The sequence below is a fragment of the Camelus bactrianus genome, chromosome 16 (assembly GCF_048773025.1).
Source record: "Camelus bactrianus isolate YW-2024 breed Bactrian camel chromosome 16, ASM4877302v1, whole genome shotgun sequence".
In the NCBI taxonomy this organism is placed as follows: domain Eukaryota; kingdom Metazoa; phylum Chordata; class Mammalia; order Artiodactyla; family Camelidae; genus Camelus; species Camelus bactrianus.
Genome location: NC_133554.1, coordinates 43,295,811 through 43,308,399, shown reverse-complemented (window position 1 = coordinate 43,308,399; position 12,589 = coordinate 43,295,811). Strand labels below are relative to the sequence as shown.

General features: G+C 54.6%; 2 protein-coding genes across 13 annotated transcripts in view; one reads left to right on the top strand and one right to left on the bottom strand.

The window, feature by feature from the left end:
- Positions 1-1,435: 1,435 nt before the first annotated feature.
- Positions 1,436-6,545, top strand: G6PC3 (glucose-6-phosphatase catalytic subunit 3). 6 transcript variants are annotated; one of them, XM_010959547.3, is made up of 7 exons: positions 1,436-1,936; positions 2,109-2,360; positions 4,404-4,510; positions 4,919-5,009; positions 5,208-5,326; positions 5,524-5,665; positions 5,891-6,545. In XM_010959547.3, the coding sequence occupies exons 2-7, from the start codon at positions 2,143-2,145 to the stop codon at positions 6,252-6,254; spliced, it is 1,041 nt and encodes a 346-aa protein (XP_010957849.1). In that variant the 5' UTR covers positions 1,436-1,936; positions 2,109-2,142; the 3' UTR covers positions 6,255-6,545. The 6 variants fall into 6 exon arrangements, with proteins under 6 accessions (XP_010957849.1, XP_010957848.1, XP_045375984.1 ...); XM_010959546.3 differs by having other exon boundaries at positions 1,436-1,987; XM_045520028.2 differs by lacking the exon at positions 1,436-1,936 and having other exon boundaries at positions 2,025-2,360; positions 5,891-6,029; positions 6,162-6,545.
- A 1,971-nt stretch (positions 6,546-8,516) lies between these two features.
- HDAC5 (histone deacetylase 5) overlaps positions 8,517-12,589 on the bottom strand; it is a 34,669-nt gene continuing 30,596 nt past the window's right edge. For all 7 annotated transcript variants that reach the window (XM_074343326.1, XM_074343328.1, XM_074343327.1 and 4 more), the window contains 10 exons: positions 12,358-12,465; positions 11,954-12,009; positions 11,736-11,823; positions 10,683-10,802; positions 10,332-10,429; positions 10,039-10,157; positions 9,418-9,551; positions 9,050-9,134; positions 8,750-8,915; positions 8,517-8,641 (listed from right to left, as the gene is read on the bottom strand). In XM_074343326.1, the coding sequence (XP_074199427.1) occupies positions 8,602-8,641; positions 8,750-8,915; positions 9,050-9,134; positions 9,418-9,551; positions 10,039-10,157; positions 10,332-10,429; positions 10,683-10,802; positions 11,736-11,823; positions 11,954-12,009; positions 12,358-12,465 (1,014 nt within the window). In that variant the 3' untranslated portion in view covers positions 8,517-8,601. The remainder of the gene's footprint in view (positions 8,642-8,749; positions 8,916-9,049; positions 9,135-9,417; positions 9,552-10,038; positions 10,158-10,331; positions 10,430-10,682; positions 10,803-11,735; positions 11,824-11,953; positions 12,010-12,357; positions 12,466-12,589) is intronic.

Below are 12,589 nucleotides of genomic sequence, written 5' to 3'. Positions count from 1 at the left end.
ACAAGGATTCAGTCTACCTGTTTCCAAAGACGCTGAGCTGCTATTTACTGCTCTGATATATTAGGTAATACTTGATAGAGTACTTAGGTTATATGAGATAATGTGTACAAATGCATGGCATTTAGTAGATCTTTAATAAATGGTACTTCCTGTGTTATCACCTATCACCCTTGGAACTCAGGATGCTTCCCCATCTCTCCTCTTGCCCTTTTCTCTAGAAAACCAGGCAAAGGACTATACTGAGGAGCAGTGGCAGTGACAAAGGAGTTTTGGGCCCCCCATTAATAACCATCTAGTATACAAAACAGTCTTCTTAAGATGTAAGTACTATGCAGATGAATTTTCAAGCACGACCATCACCAGTTGCTATGCCTAACCCACCTACCCTTCCACTGTAGAAATTCTAGAGCCTCCTGTATGAATAACAACAGGTTGATCTTTCTCTAGTTCAGAGGGAGGCAATGGGCCAGTTCTGGCACTACTTAACCTAACAATTTCAAAAGTGTCTCCTTGCCTTGCAAGAGATATCAACTTCCTAATGTTGGGCCAATATTAGTACAATCACTGTAATAGAAATAAACATACTGCTCCCTCATACTTCAATTCTTTTAAGAGAACTTTCCTGTCTCCCCCATAACAAATCATAGGTAACTGGCACTCCACTTTTTATATGGCATTGTAATTATAGGTTTTCATATATGACTGCCAGGCACTCTTAGGAAAAGCTTCCTGAAGGAAGTGAAAAATCTGAGATGTGAGGACAAAGAGGGAAAGAGTGTCCATGTTCCAGGCAGAGGGAACCACACATGTCAGGATCCCTAAGAGGAGAGAGACTTGGTAATTTAAGGGATGATAAAGTAGCTCAGAAATATTATGAAATAGAGTGTGGGAGTGGGCTATTGTTTGTCTGGCTAGAACCCAAGCAAACATTCAAAGCCTTAGAAAATTTAGGCTTTTACCTTGGGGCAATTGAAAAACACTTAGCAAGGGAGTGAAATGAGATTTTTATCCAGCTTCCTTCCCCCACACCTTTTTAATCAGTGAAATTAATCTCTTTAACAAGAAGAGCCCAGATTTACAGTCTCATTTTCACCCCTCAAAAAACTCTCCCAGAACAAAATTGCTTGAGATAGGAACTGGGGAGCCACTTCAACAGTCTCCTCCCACCACTCCTCTGCCTCTAGGCAGGACTTCGCCTAGGAGAGCTGAGACTTCTATTTTCTGCGTGTGTTCCTCCAGAGAATTATTCCAGATTTTGTCGTAGGTGTTTGCCCCTCCTCTTCCCGTACTAACTCAGCTACTACCTCATGATTTATCTGCCCAGCGGGGTTTTGGAAGGGAGGTAACGGAAGGAGATAGACAAGGCAACCTTAGAACTGGGAGGAAGTGACTTAGACTGTGCTGTATGTAAGAGCTCTCAAGTCTTCAGGGAAGACTCCTCAAAAATCAAGAACCTTATTTGTCAGCCTCCAAATCAACAGCGAATGAATTCGGGCGAGAGAGTCTTGGGCTAGGGGAGGAAGGCATGGACCAATGAGTTGTGTGTGCAAACTTATTAGAGTCCGGCTTCCGCGTGGACCGGTGATTCCTGGCTCCCGGGAGCAGGGGTTGTTCCTAGCTCTCTCTCCAAGAGATTTCGAAATATCTTTGGAAGGTAGCGGTACTGAAGGAGAAAGGTCTGGTCTGGAAGGAATCCTGGCCCTGGAGATTACATATCTTATCTTCACAACAGCAAAGGAAGAACTCTTGGCGCGCCGCCGACCCTCAGATTAGTCTGTCCCTTGACCCGGAACAGCAGCAGGAGCCGCCTCTACACCCGATGCCCACGTGCCAGCAACAGCAGCCACGTGGGGCTCTACGGAAACGCCTTCGCAAAGATTTGTCCCCTGCGCTGCCCAGTAGAAAGGAAGGCCGGGGAGGAGCTCAGGAGGAAACGGTACCGGGTGGGAGGCCCGGCTCACCCTAGCCTGGGACTGCCGGGGGCGGGGTAAGGGGCGGGGTTTCGCCGACCACAGCTTGGGGGCGGGGTCTCTACTTGGAAGGGTGGGCTTTAGAGGGCAGTGAGTAGCAGCTTCCTTGTCTCCTGGGCTCCTCGTCTTCCGCCCTAGATCAAACGCTGGCCGGGTCGGCTTCTGGGTCGCCATGGAGTCCACGCTGAACGCGGGCATCGCGATGGCTGAGGCGCTGCAGAACCAGCTGCCCTGGTTGGAGAACGTTTGGCTCTGGGTCACCTTTCTGGGCGACCCCAAGAACCTCTTTCTGTTCTACTTCCCCGCGGCCTACTACTCCTCTCGCCGGGTGGGCATCGCGGTTCTCTGGATTAGCCTCATCACCGAGTGGCTCAACCTCGTCTTCAAGTGGTGAGACAGCGAAGCCCTCGGGCGTCCTGGTCCCCCACCCCCAAGGGCCCCGAGTCCTGTGCTGATCTCTCTCAGCAGGTGCCTCAAAGGCCTGGCTTCCCACCACCACCCCCGACAGTGAACTCATAGCCTTAAGACCCTCCCACCCCTACCCTGTGGCCACTGACTTTTCGCCTTTGAGCATGCTTGTGCATCTTGAACTCAGACCTCAGAATCCGCATCCTAATCATTAGACTAGTGTTTCTCAAACGGGCCTAATCGGAGAAATCACTTGGGGGCGTGTTTAAAGTGCAAACACCCTGGTCGGGTTCGGGAGTAGGAAGGTATAGCTCAAGTGGTAGAACTCATGTTTAGCATGCACAAGATCCTGGGTTCAATCCCCCCCAGTACCCCCCTAAAAATAAACAAATAAACCTACTTACCTCCCCCCGCCAAAAAAAAAAAAAAAAAAAAAAAAAAAACTTAAGAAGATTAAATGCAAATACCCCATCCCACCTCAGACATGCTGATTTTGAGACTCCAGAGGGGCTGGGGATCTGTATTCTAACAAGCATCTATGGTGACTTAAGCAGCAGAAAGTCCTGCTTCTCAACTCACTCTTTCATTCATTCATTCATTCATTCATTCATTTGACATAGTTTTTAAGAAGCATGCTTTGTGCCAGGATCACAGTAGCTGCTAAGGATAGGGAAGGCTTGCCAATTAAGGTGTGGTCCCCGGACCATGGCCAGCAGCATAAGGAGCATTTGAAAACTTGCTAGAAAGGGAGAATCTCAGGCCCCAGGCCAGAGCTATTGAATCAGAATCTGCATTTTAACAAGGACCCTAGGTGATTCATGTACACCGTAAATTTCAAAAAGCACTGGGCTAAAGCATTGCCTTCCAGGGAACATTTCTCCCTTCTCCCCTTTATTCACTAGTAGGCTCTTCACACAGACTTAGAAGCCAGGAATCCCTGGGGCTTATCTCTTTGTGCCACCTGTTCTCTCTTGGGTGCAGAAGGAAGCTATACCTCCCGCTGCTGTGCAGCTGCACCTCCCCTCACCTTAGCCTCTGTTGACGATGGCCAGCCTATGGGAGAGAAGTGAAGTTCATAGGAGACACTTGAATAGGCTAGAATGACTTGCTGAAAAACAAAATCCCTTTCCTTCCCTTCCACTGTTCTCTGCAAGTGCTTCTTCCCTACTGTAAACGGAAAAGCAATTGTCTAATCATTTCCTTCCTTCTGAATTGCCCTTTGCTTTGTGTTCTCCTCCCTCAGAGTCTGTATAAGGCTCCCTCTCTCATCCTGTTCCCCTAGGACCACCCACCTTGGGTAGAAACTCTTAATGCCCACCGCGTGGCAAAGCCCCTATTCATTTCCTAAGTATGTATTGAGCATATGGTGTGTGAACCAGGTTCAGTTTTTGGCGAGGAGTGGCAAGTCCCTATTGTACCTCCCTCCCCAGCGCTTGGCTTCCTGCCCAAAAGCACTCATGTCTTCTGCCTGCATGTCCTCTGCTCTGCCACCTTTTCTCTTTCTGGCCACAGCAGCCTCTGCAATGTGTTTCCCAGAGTCCAGCGAAGCACCTGCCAAGCCAGGGGATTTTGAACTTTTTTGTCTTCCTTTTTCTTACGCAGCCTCCCTGGCCATTCCCCACTCCCAAACATGAGAAGCTTACCTAAGTAATTCAGACTGGAATTTGGGAAATAGAGGGGAAGCAGGAGGGTCTGAGGGTCTTGGAGGGAGGGTGAGAATTAGATCCTGGACTCTCTATAGATGACAAGAGCAGAGTGGCCCTGCAGTGGGAGGGGTAAAAACAGGACTTCTGAGCATCTCAGAACATGCACACATACACACAATCTCTTGTCTCATCACTTACTTATTCCAAAAAATAGCATGCTTTCTCCTGCTCCAAGGTTAAAAACCCTGTTGTGGCAATGGCACAGGATTGGACTCCCTTTCTGACTCCACCCTGTAAGCCCTCCAGGTGGCCTGCCTCACCCCCCTGTTCCCCTGGCTGTGGGTGCGTGTAATGTCATCTTGCACCTGTTCTCTTCTAGGCTGCTGTTTGGAGACAGGCCCTTTTGGTGGATCCATGAGTCTGGGTACTACAGCCAGGCTCCAGCCCAGGTTCACCAGTTCCCCTCTTCTTGTGAAACTGGTCCAGGTGAGAAGTCTCAAACCTCCATCTCCCAGTGTGGTTAGAGTTCAGTCAGAGTTTTGTACTTTTCAGCCTGGGCGGCCTAGCCAGAGGCCCCGCCTCTCAGTTACTGGGCCAAAACACAAAGACACCCCTGGGAAGACCAAGTTGAATTATAGGAGAAGAGCACCTGTGCCAGTGTGCCAGCTGCCCACTTTGTGTAGGGTAGAGCCAAGAGCCAAGGTCAAGGGAGAAGCCTGAGAGCCATGGCCTCAGGTGGGGTGCGAAGAAGGCTTCAGGGCAGAGGGAGCCATGAACCAGTGCTGGAGGAAGTCTCTTTCCTCTGCTACAGGAAGGCAGCTGTGTTGAGTTGTCACCAGGGGCACCTGGGTTCCACCCCCATCCTCTCACCACAGGCTTTGAATCCCCTGGCAGGCAGCCCTTCTGGACACTGTATGATCACAGGAGCAGCCTTCTGGCCCATAATGACAGCCATCTCTTCCCAGGTGGCCACTCGGGCCCACAGGTACACCTTGGCATTGCCCACCAAGGGGGCAGGGGTGATGGTACTCTGGACCCAAAAGACCTAGCAGCAGGGCAACCTGGGAACTGGAGTTCTGGGGGTCCTGGGGCATTTGATCTAACCATGAAGAGCCTGGGTGTTGTGAGGGAAGCCCAGACGCATATGGACACCTCCTGAACCATTTGCCTCTCTTCTTTTTAGCCGCTGGGTGAGGGTGATGCCTAGCCTGGCTTATTGCACCTTCCTCCTGGCAGTCGGCCTGTCCCGGGTCTTCCTCTTAGCACATTTCCCTCACCAGGTGTTGGCTGGCCTAATTACTGGTGAGCAACTGGGGCAACAGGGTGGACCCAGAGGGTGCCCTTGGCAGTGGGAGGCTCAGTGTCTGATCTTTCCATCATACAGCCAACCCCAAGGCACCCCTTATGTCTCAGTCTATTCTCCTGCCACACCGCACTCAGCTCAGGGTGGGGGTCATATTCCCAAACTCCTTGAAGCTGCTGTTACCCCTCTTCCCTAGGTGCTGTCCTAGGCTGGTTGATGACCCCCCGGGTACCCATGGAGCGAGAGCTTAGCTTCTACGGGTTGACCTCACTGGCCCTCTTGCTGGGTGCCAGCCTCATCTATTGGACCCTCTTTACACTGGGCCTGGATCTTTCTTGGTAAGTCCTGCTTTGAAGTTTGGGCAAGTTGTGGCCTGTCCTGCCTCACCTGTATCTAGCTTAGTGGGTCTCTGGTTCATTGTAGCTAAAAAGGGATCTGTTCCCAAACAGACTCTCCTGGGGTCACAGCTGAACATGGGGGTAGGCCCCAAAGAGGCTAAGAGCCATCAACCCTCTTGGTCCCAGGGGAATATCTCTCCTAGAAAGGACTCTTGCTCCCCACAGGTCCATCAACCTAGCCTCTAAGTGGTGTGAGCGGCCCGAGTGGGTGCACTTGGACAGCCGACCCTTTGCGTCCCTGAGCCGCGACTCAGGGGCTGCCCTGGGTCTGGGCATCGCCCTGCACTCTCCTTGCTATGCTCAGGTACGGCGGGCACACCTGGGGCATGGCCAGAAGCTAGCCTGCCTTGTGCTAGCCATGGGGCTGTTGGGCCCCCTGGACTGGCTGGGCTACCCACCTCAGATCAGCCTTTTCTACATCTTCAATTTCCTCAAGTACACCCTCTGGCCATGCCTGGTCCTGGCCCTTGTGCCCTGGCTGGTGCACACATTCAGTTCCCAGGAAGCACCACCCATCCGCTCGTCCTGACTTGAGGTGCATCCTACTGCCACATTCCCTCTCACAAGGCCAACACTCCGTGACCTCCATACTCCAGGAGGCAGCCCGTCCCCTTCCAGCTTCCAACAAGCTCTGCTCATCTTGAATTTTCCACTTCTCCCACCACCTGTCTTAGCCCCAAAGAAGGGCCTTCTATCTCCCAGGAAGGCTGGTCCTCCTTCCTGTCCCAAGTCCCCAAAGAGCAAAGGCAACAGTAAGACCAGTGGGTTCCTGGAACACTGTGAGGGGCTCAGAGCAGCCCCAATAAAGCCCTTCAACACCTCTGGCCTCCTCTCTTGCCTCTGTGCCAATCTCCACCGGACTTGCCTGTGTGGGTGTAAGTGGAACCCTTGCCAGGCCGCCTGTTCTGCACCCGCTCCAGCCCTGTTCCCAAAGAGGTAAAGTCAAAAGGAAAAAAGAGACCTTCAGCTCTGGGCCCCCTACCCACCATCACCACCTAGGCCACACAGAGGTCCCAGGAGATGCTGTGGCTATGTTCAGTGAAACCTTGTTCTTAACCTACTGGACAGAGATCCCGTTCCCCCGACCCCAGCCTCTGTTTCCTATATCAGCTAGTCCAAGGGCTGGAGAAAAGAAAAGCAGATTTTTTGGCCAGGAGGGGGAATGAGAGCCTCTACTCCATTTGCGAGCCCAGAGAACAGAGACACGGCCCCAGAAGGCACTGCCAGAACAAGTTTATTTACACAAGGACACACAGTATAACAGGTTACAAAAAGACTTTACTGAAATCCATGTCCAGGGAGACAAAGCAAGGAGTGGGTTTACATGAAAACCAGACTAGCCATGGGGAGAGGAAGGGGTAAGGGGCCCAGAGCTGGGGCTCAGCATGGGAAGGCCTGGTACACTGGGCCCAGCCCCAGCCCCCAGGAGGCTCTAGAACACAAAACACACAAGACATAAGCGCACGATGAACCAAACGGTGGTGGTGGTAGTGGGACTCCTGCCCTCCCCTGGTTCCCTCAACCCTGCTCAGGCCCCCAGCAGGATAATAAATATGTAAACAAATTGGTGGGGCCCTGGGGATGGGAGGAAAGAAAGTATAAGGGGTATTGGGAAGAAAGAGGGAGGAAGACTCAGCCCCCTAGGAACTGCTTCCCATCTTTGGTTTCCCACAGGCTGGATAGCATTCTCTAGAAGCCTTGAGGGCTCCCAGCCCCGGAAACAAGATGGCTAGGCTGGGCTCCTGGGAAAAAGAAAGGGCAGCGCCCAGCCCCATCCTGGTCTTAGTTCCTTTGGGGTAGTGGCCCAGAAAGGAAGCCCAGGAGGAAGGGAAGCTATAGCTGAGGGCAGACTCCTGGGTTCTGGCCCTGCCTCTTCTGGACCCCCCACTCTCACCATCCCCAGGCTTCGAAGCCAAAGGCCCAGGAGGGAGGTGGGCCACTGACCCTTCTGCTGGCAGCATTCTAGGTGTCTGGGGAAATGTGGTCCTGAACAGCAGGGGGGCTCTCACTAGCCTGGAGCCCCCCTGCAGGGACCACCTTCTCCCCCTCCTCAGGCTGTGCCAGCAGAAGGGCAGGAAGGCCGACAGAGTAAGATGGAGAGCAGGCCTGGTTCCTCAGCTCCTCTTGGCTCCTCAGAACCCAAGAGTCCAGCCCCATTCCCTCCCCACACTTTCACCCTCTCCAGCCTCTGAGAAGGGGAAATAGGCCCTGAGGAGTGTCAGGCAAGACAGCCCTGCCCACAGACCTCAGGCACACATCCTCACATCCGAGAGCACAAACCTTCCCTTCAGTGCTGAGGCCAGGAGAAAGGAGAAAGGGGTCTGTGTGGAGATGGTGGGGACAACAGGGGAAAAGGGTGAGCATCGCAGGGCGGGAGCCCACCTCCCCTCCACTCTACCTTTAGACTGTAAAGGGACCCTCCAGATCCTCCCCTGGGGCTGGAGAGGGGAGGAGGGTGAAATTAAGGCATTTCCCCCTAAGTCAGCTGAAGCCAAGGCACCGAACTTCCTGTTCCCTCTTCACTCAGAGACCCCAGAACCAGAAGGTACTGTCTAGGCCCTGAAGCCCACCTTGAGCTGACCCACGCTCTAAGGGGGACAAGGACAGAATGCAGGAAAGTAGGTGTGGGATATGAGGGGGAAGGGCTGGAGAGGGTACCCCCACCCCCACCCCCACGCCCTACAGAGGGAGCAAACTTCTAGAACTGAGACGTGGGCCACGGAGGGAAGGGGAGCCTGAGGCAGCTTAGAGGAGCAGGAGGGGCGAGGCTGAGAGACCCACACAGCACTCATTGTTGAATGTGTGACTTTTTGTTTTTAATAGAAAAAATAAACAAAATCACAATGATGAAGCCCAGAGGGATGGGGGCCAGGGCGTCACAGGGCAGGCTCCTGCTCCATGGGCTCCTCTGCCGGCCTGTGGGGACAAGCACAGGGAGGGGCACTGAGGTGATGGGTGGGGACGCGGAGGCACGAGCTTGGGTGAGGGCAGGGAAGCAGGGGGGTTGGGGGGGAGGAACCTCACCTGGGGCTATGCTCCCGGGCTGCAGCAACCTGGGCCTGCTCGGCCCCCACCGACAGCAAGGCCATGGCGCTCACAGTCTCAGCCTCTTCTGTCTCACCCGCCTGGGCCTCCCGCAGGGAGCGGCCTAGACCAGCAGCGAACCTCTGCACACAGCTCCAGTGTTTGCCTGCGGATGAGGCGTGGTCAGTGGGGAGCAGAAACCCCCACACATACGGACAGCCCCAGCCCTAGCCCGGCTGCGCATGAGCCCTGGCCCCTTGGCAAGCTGAGGCCCGAGTCCCTCTGCCCGACTCCACGCACTCTGGATCTCAATGACTTTCTCTAGCGTGGCCACTGCGTTGATGTTGGGCTTTTGTTGCAAGACTGCCTCGTCCAAGGGCTGCAGCTGGCAGGAGAGAGAAGAGAGGGCTTAAGGCGGGGAGCAGGTGGTGGTGGCTGCCCCGCTAACCACCCCGTTCAGCCCAACAGCTCTCTTGACAGGCAAGCATAGCCTTTCTGGAGAAACTATTCAGAAAGCCCTCCCTGGCCACCAGCTGTCCTTAGGAAGCAGGAAAATCTCTCCAAGGGCCCTTGGTGCTGCTTGACCCAGGAAAGGGACCCTCCTTCAGTGGCCCCTTACCCACTGGCCTACTGGTACACCTCCCCTAGCCCCTCTGTGCACCCCTCACCTCCACACTGAGCAGAGCCGAGACACAGGCCTCAGAGGCATCACAGATGGCGGTCAAGTCATGGCCTCCCTCCAGGGCCAGCACCACCCGGCCCCCTGCCAGCGTCATCAGCTGCCTGGTCAAGTGGCCAAAACCTTTAGGTATGGGTGAAGGGAGGGAGATGAAACAGTTAAAGAAAAAAGTCAGTTCAAGAGAAGGTAAGAAAGGAGAGAAAAAGAAACACAAGAGATGGGACAAACAGCACAAATAAGATGGTGGATTTAAACCCAAACATATATCCACAGTAAAATTCAATGTCAATGGACTAAATGCTCCATTAAAAACAAAACCTAACAGACAAGCTAAAAACAACCAATTACATGTTTCCTAAGGAACACCACGAAAAGACTCCAATGAAACATGAGGGATCAGCAAGAACCATTCCTTCAACACAGGAGGAGACAGACCCTCTGCCACCCCACCCTCACCTGCCTGCCCCTCAAGGCCAAGGTTGATGGAGAGTGGGGGGATGCTGCCAGAATGATTCCAAGTCTTAGACCTGCCCCTACCTCTCCTCCCAACCTCCCACTCAACCCCATCTTCACTGTTCCATAGCCTCCCTCAATCCCCCAGCAGGCTCACATCTGGCGGTGACAGAGTAGCCACCCAGCGGAGACAGGTGTCCCTCAACAGCATCAAACCCGGCAGAGACCAGGACCACATCAGGTGAGAACTCGTGGGCAATGGGCATCACCACTGTCCTGCAAAGGGAGGGCCCAAGCTGACCCTGGCAGATGGCTTGGCCAGACCTCACCCTGCTCTGTGTCCCACGTGGAGACAACCCCCTCCACCCACCCTGAATCAAGGGCCTTCTGCCCCTCCCATGGCAGGACCCAGGGGCGCCGACCCCTTCCTTGGTTCTTCTCAGTCCCCACCTGAAGGCCGTTAGGTATTCCACGTCTCCAATGGGGGGGTCCACTCCTCCCGTCCATGCCACGTTCACGTTGTACCCCACACCTGGTCCTCCGCCAACCTGGTAGCACGGTAGGGGAAGGGTTATTCTTACTGCCTGGGGATCCCAGACATTGCTTCCACCCTCAGCCCTGCCTCTAGCCCTCAGTCCACTGACCTCTGCTCTGCATGGAGGGTAGTTGGCCAGTGTGGTCCTCCCACTAGGAGCCCAGATTCCCCAGGTTACCAGCACCACCACAGGCCTCCATGGCTCCCCACCAGGTCCCATTCTGCTACCTCCCCGAGGGCCCCACATTTGAGCCCAGGAGCTGTACCTCTTCAGGAGCCCCAGAGCCCGGAAAGAAGTTCCCGTTATCATAGCGATGCAGGGAGATATAAAGCACGGAGGGGTCGTTGTAGAAGGCTTGCTGGGTGCCATTGCCATGGTGAATGTCCTAGAGGGGAGGGGTGGAAACATCAGGAAAAAGGCCCAGGCTCTGACCCAAAGATCAAAATTCCACTTGCCGCCACCCCCACCCTACAGTGAACTCCAGGGGTGCAGCCCACCACTAGCTACAGGGCATCTGTGTTCTGTTTGCAAAGGTATTGCCCCATGCTTCTCTAACCAGAATCTGGGGGCCAGGACATGGCATTGGGCAGAGAAGACACAAAACCAGGGGATGACTGTGGTGGATCTCCCTGCCAGCCCATCCTACTCAACAGTGTGGAGGGAAACATTAAGGCTAGTAAGGAACTGAAAGCAAACAGATACATTCCAAAGAAGAATCCAACATTTTGAACTTTTAAGCTCAAGTTGGGGTTCAAAGAGATTCCTCCTTGCTGAGGACTGCTCCCAGCTACTCCCCAGCTCACAGGGAACAGGGGGTGCCTTCGCCTCTGCTGTGAGAGGCAGGGTTTGAGAAGCCACGGAGCAGCAAAAGCAGAAGTGCCGGGGCCAACAGGCCTGATCTGAAACCCAGTGCCAAGCTAAGTGACCTTGGTTGGGTAAGTCACCCAACAGCCTGGTGTCTCCATGGAATGGACACCCTAATTCTTACTAAGCGAGGTGGCCGTGAGCAGCACCGTGTGTCCTGGCACATGGTCAGCCCCTCGTCAGAAGTGGCTCTAGCAACACCCGTGGCTGTCTCTACCAGCTGCGCAAGGCTGCAGGGTGGGGGCCCCGGTGGACTGGGGGCTGAAACCACTTTCAAGTCTCTCGTAGTGAGGAGGGAGCCCCGTGGGACTGTGAGGGCTGGGCTCACCCTCCAGCAGGAGGACGTAAGGTAAGCCAGCAGCCCAGCTCCAGCAGGAGCACCTGAGGCAGAGGGGGCAGGGTCGGGGTGGGGGCATCCTGAAGGCTGACCCTGGTCCCACCGCCCACTGCCTACCCAGTCCACGATGAGAACCTTGCCCACGTTCAGCTTCTGCTGCAGGAGTTTGGTTGTGATGGCTACAGAGTTGAAGAAGCAGAATCCCCTGGGGGGTTGGGGGGAGAAAAGGGTGGGGAGTCAGCCGTAGTGGATGTTTGCTCTGTGAGCACCAGCTCGGCAGACAGGGAGCAGGGGTGAGGGCAGTGGGTCTAGGGCAGGGCTGGGGCAGCACTCACATGGCTGTGGATTCCTCCGCATGGTGTCCTGGGGGCCGGATGATGGCAAATCCATTCTGAAGAGGTGCAGACAGAGGGACAGAGACGAGAGGCAGACAGGTGGGCAAGGTGGCCATGGAGGGGATGGACAAAGAAGGAGAGAAATATAAGCCAGGCAGGGCAGAGAACACAAAGCAGGAATATCACTCCCACAGACGCCTTCTCTGACCTCGGGACCCAGACATGAGTGCCTCTCAGTTTGTCCCTCCTTACCCCTCACCCACTAGCTGGCCTGGAGCTGTCAGCTCCTCCCCACACTGGCACCTGAGAGTTGAGGTTGGAAAGGACAGCACCTTACTAACAGGAATGCTGAGGCTGCCCCATCCCTGACTCCCCAGGCAGCAGGTTCAAGGCCCCACACACACCTTGAGCTCTCCAGCTGCCACCTTGAAAGCCAGCTCCACCAGGCACCCCACCGCCATGCGCACAGCACTGGAGGAGTGCATCTCGTTCCACACGGTGTCACTGTCCACCTGCAGGGGCAGGAGAGCAGGCTTCAGCGTGCCCCCTGCAGGGGGAGGGCAAGAACAGGGGTGGGCACCTGGACCGCGGTGCGCAGGAAGGGAGGAGCCAGAGCTGGAAGCGCCATCCTCTCCC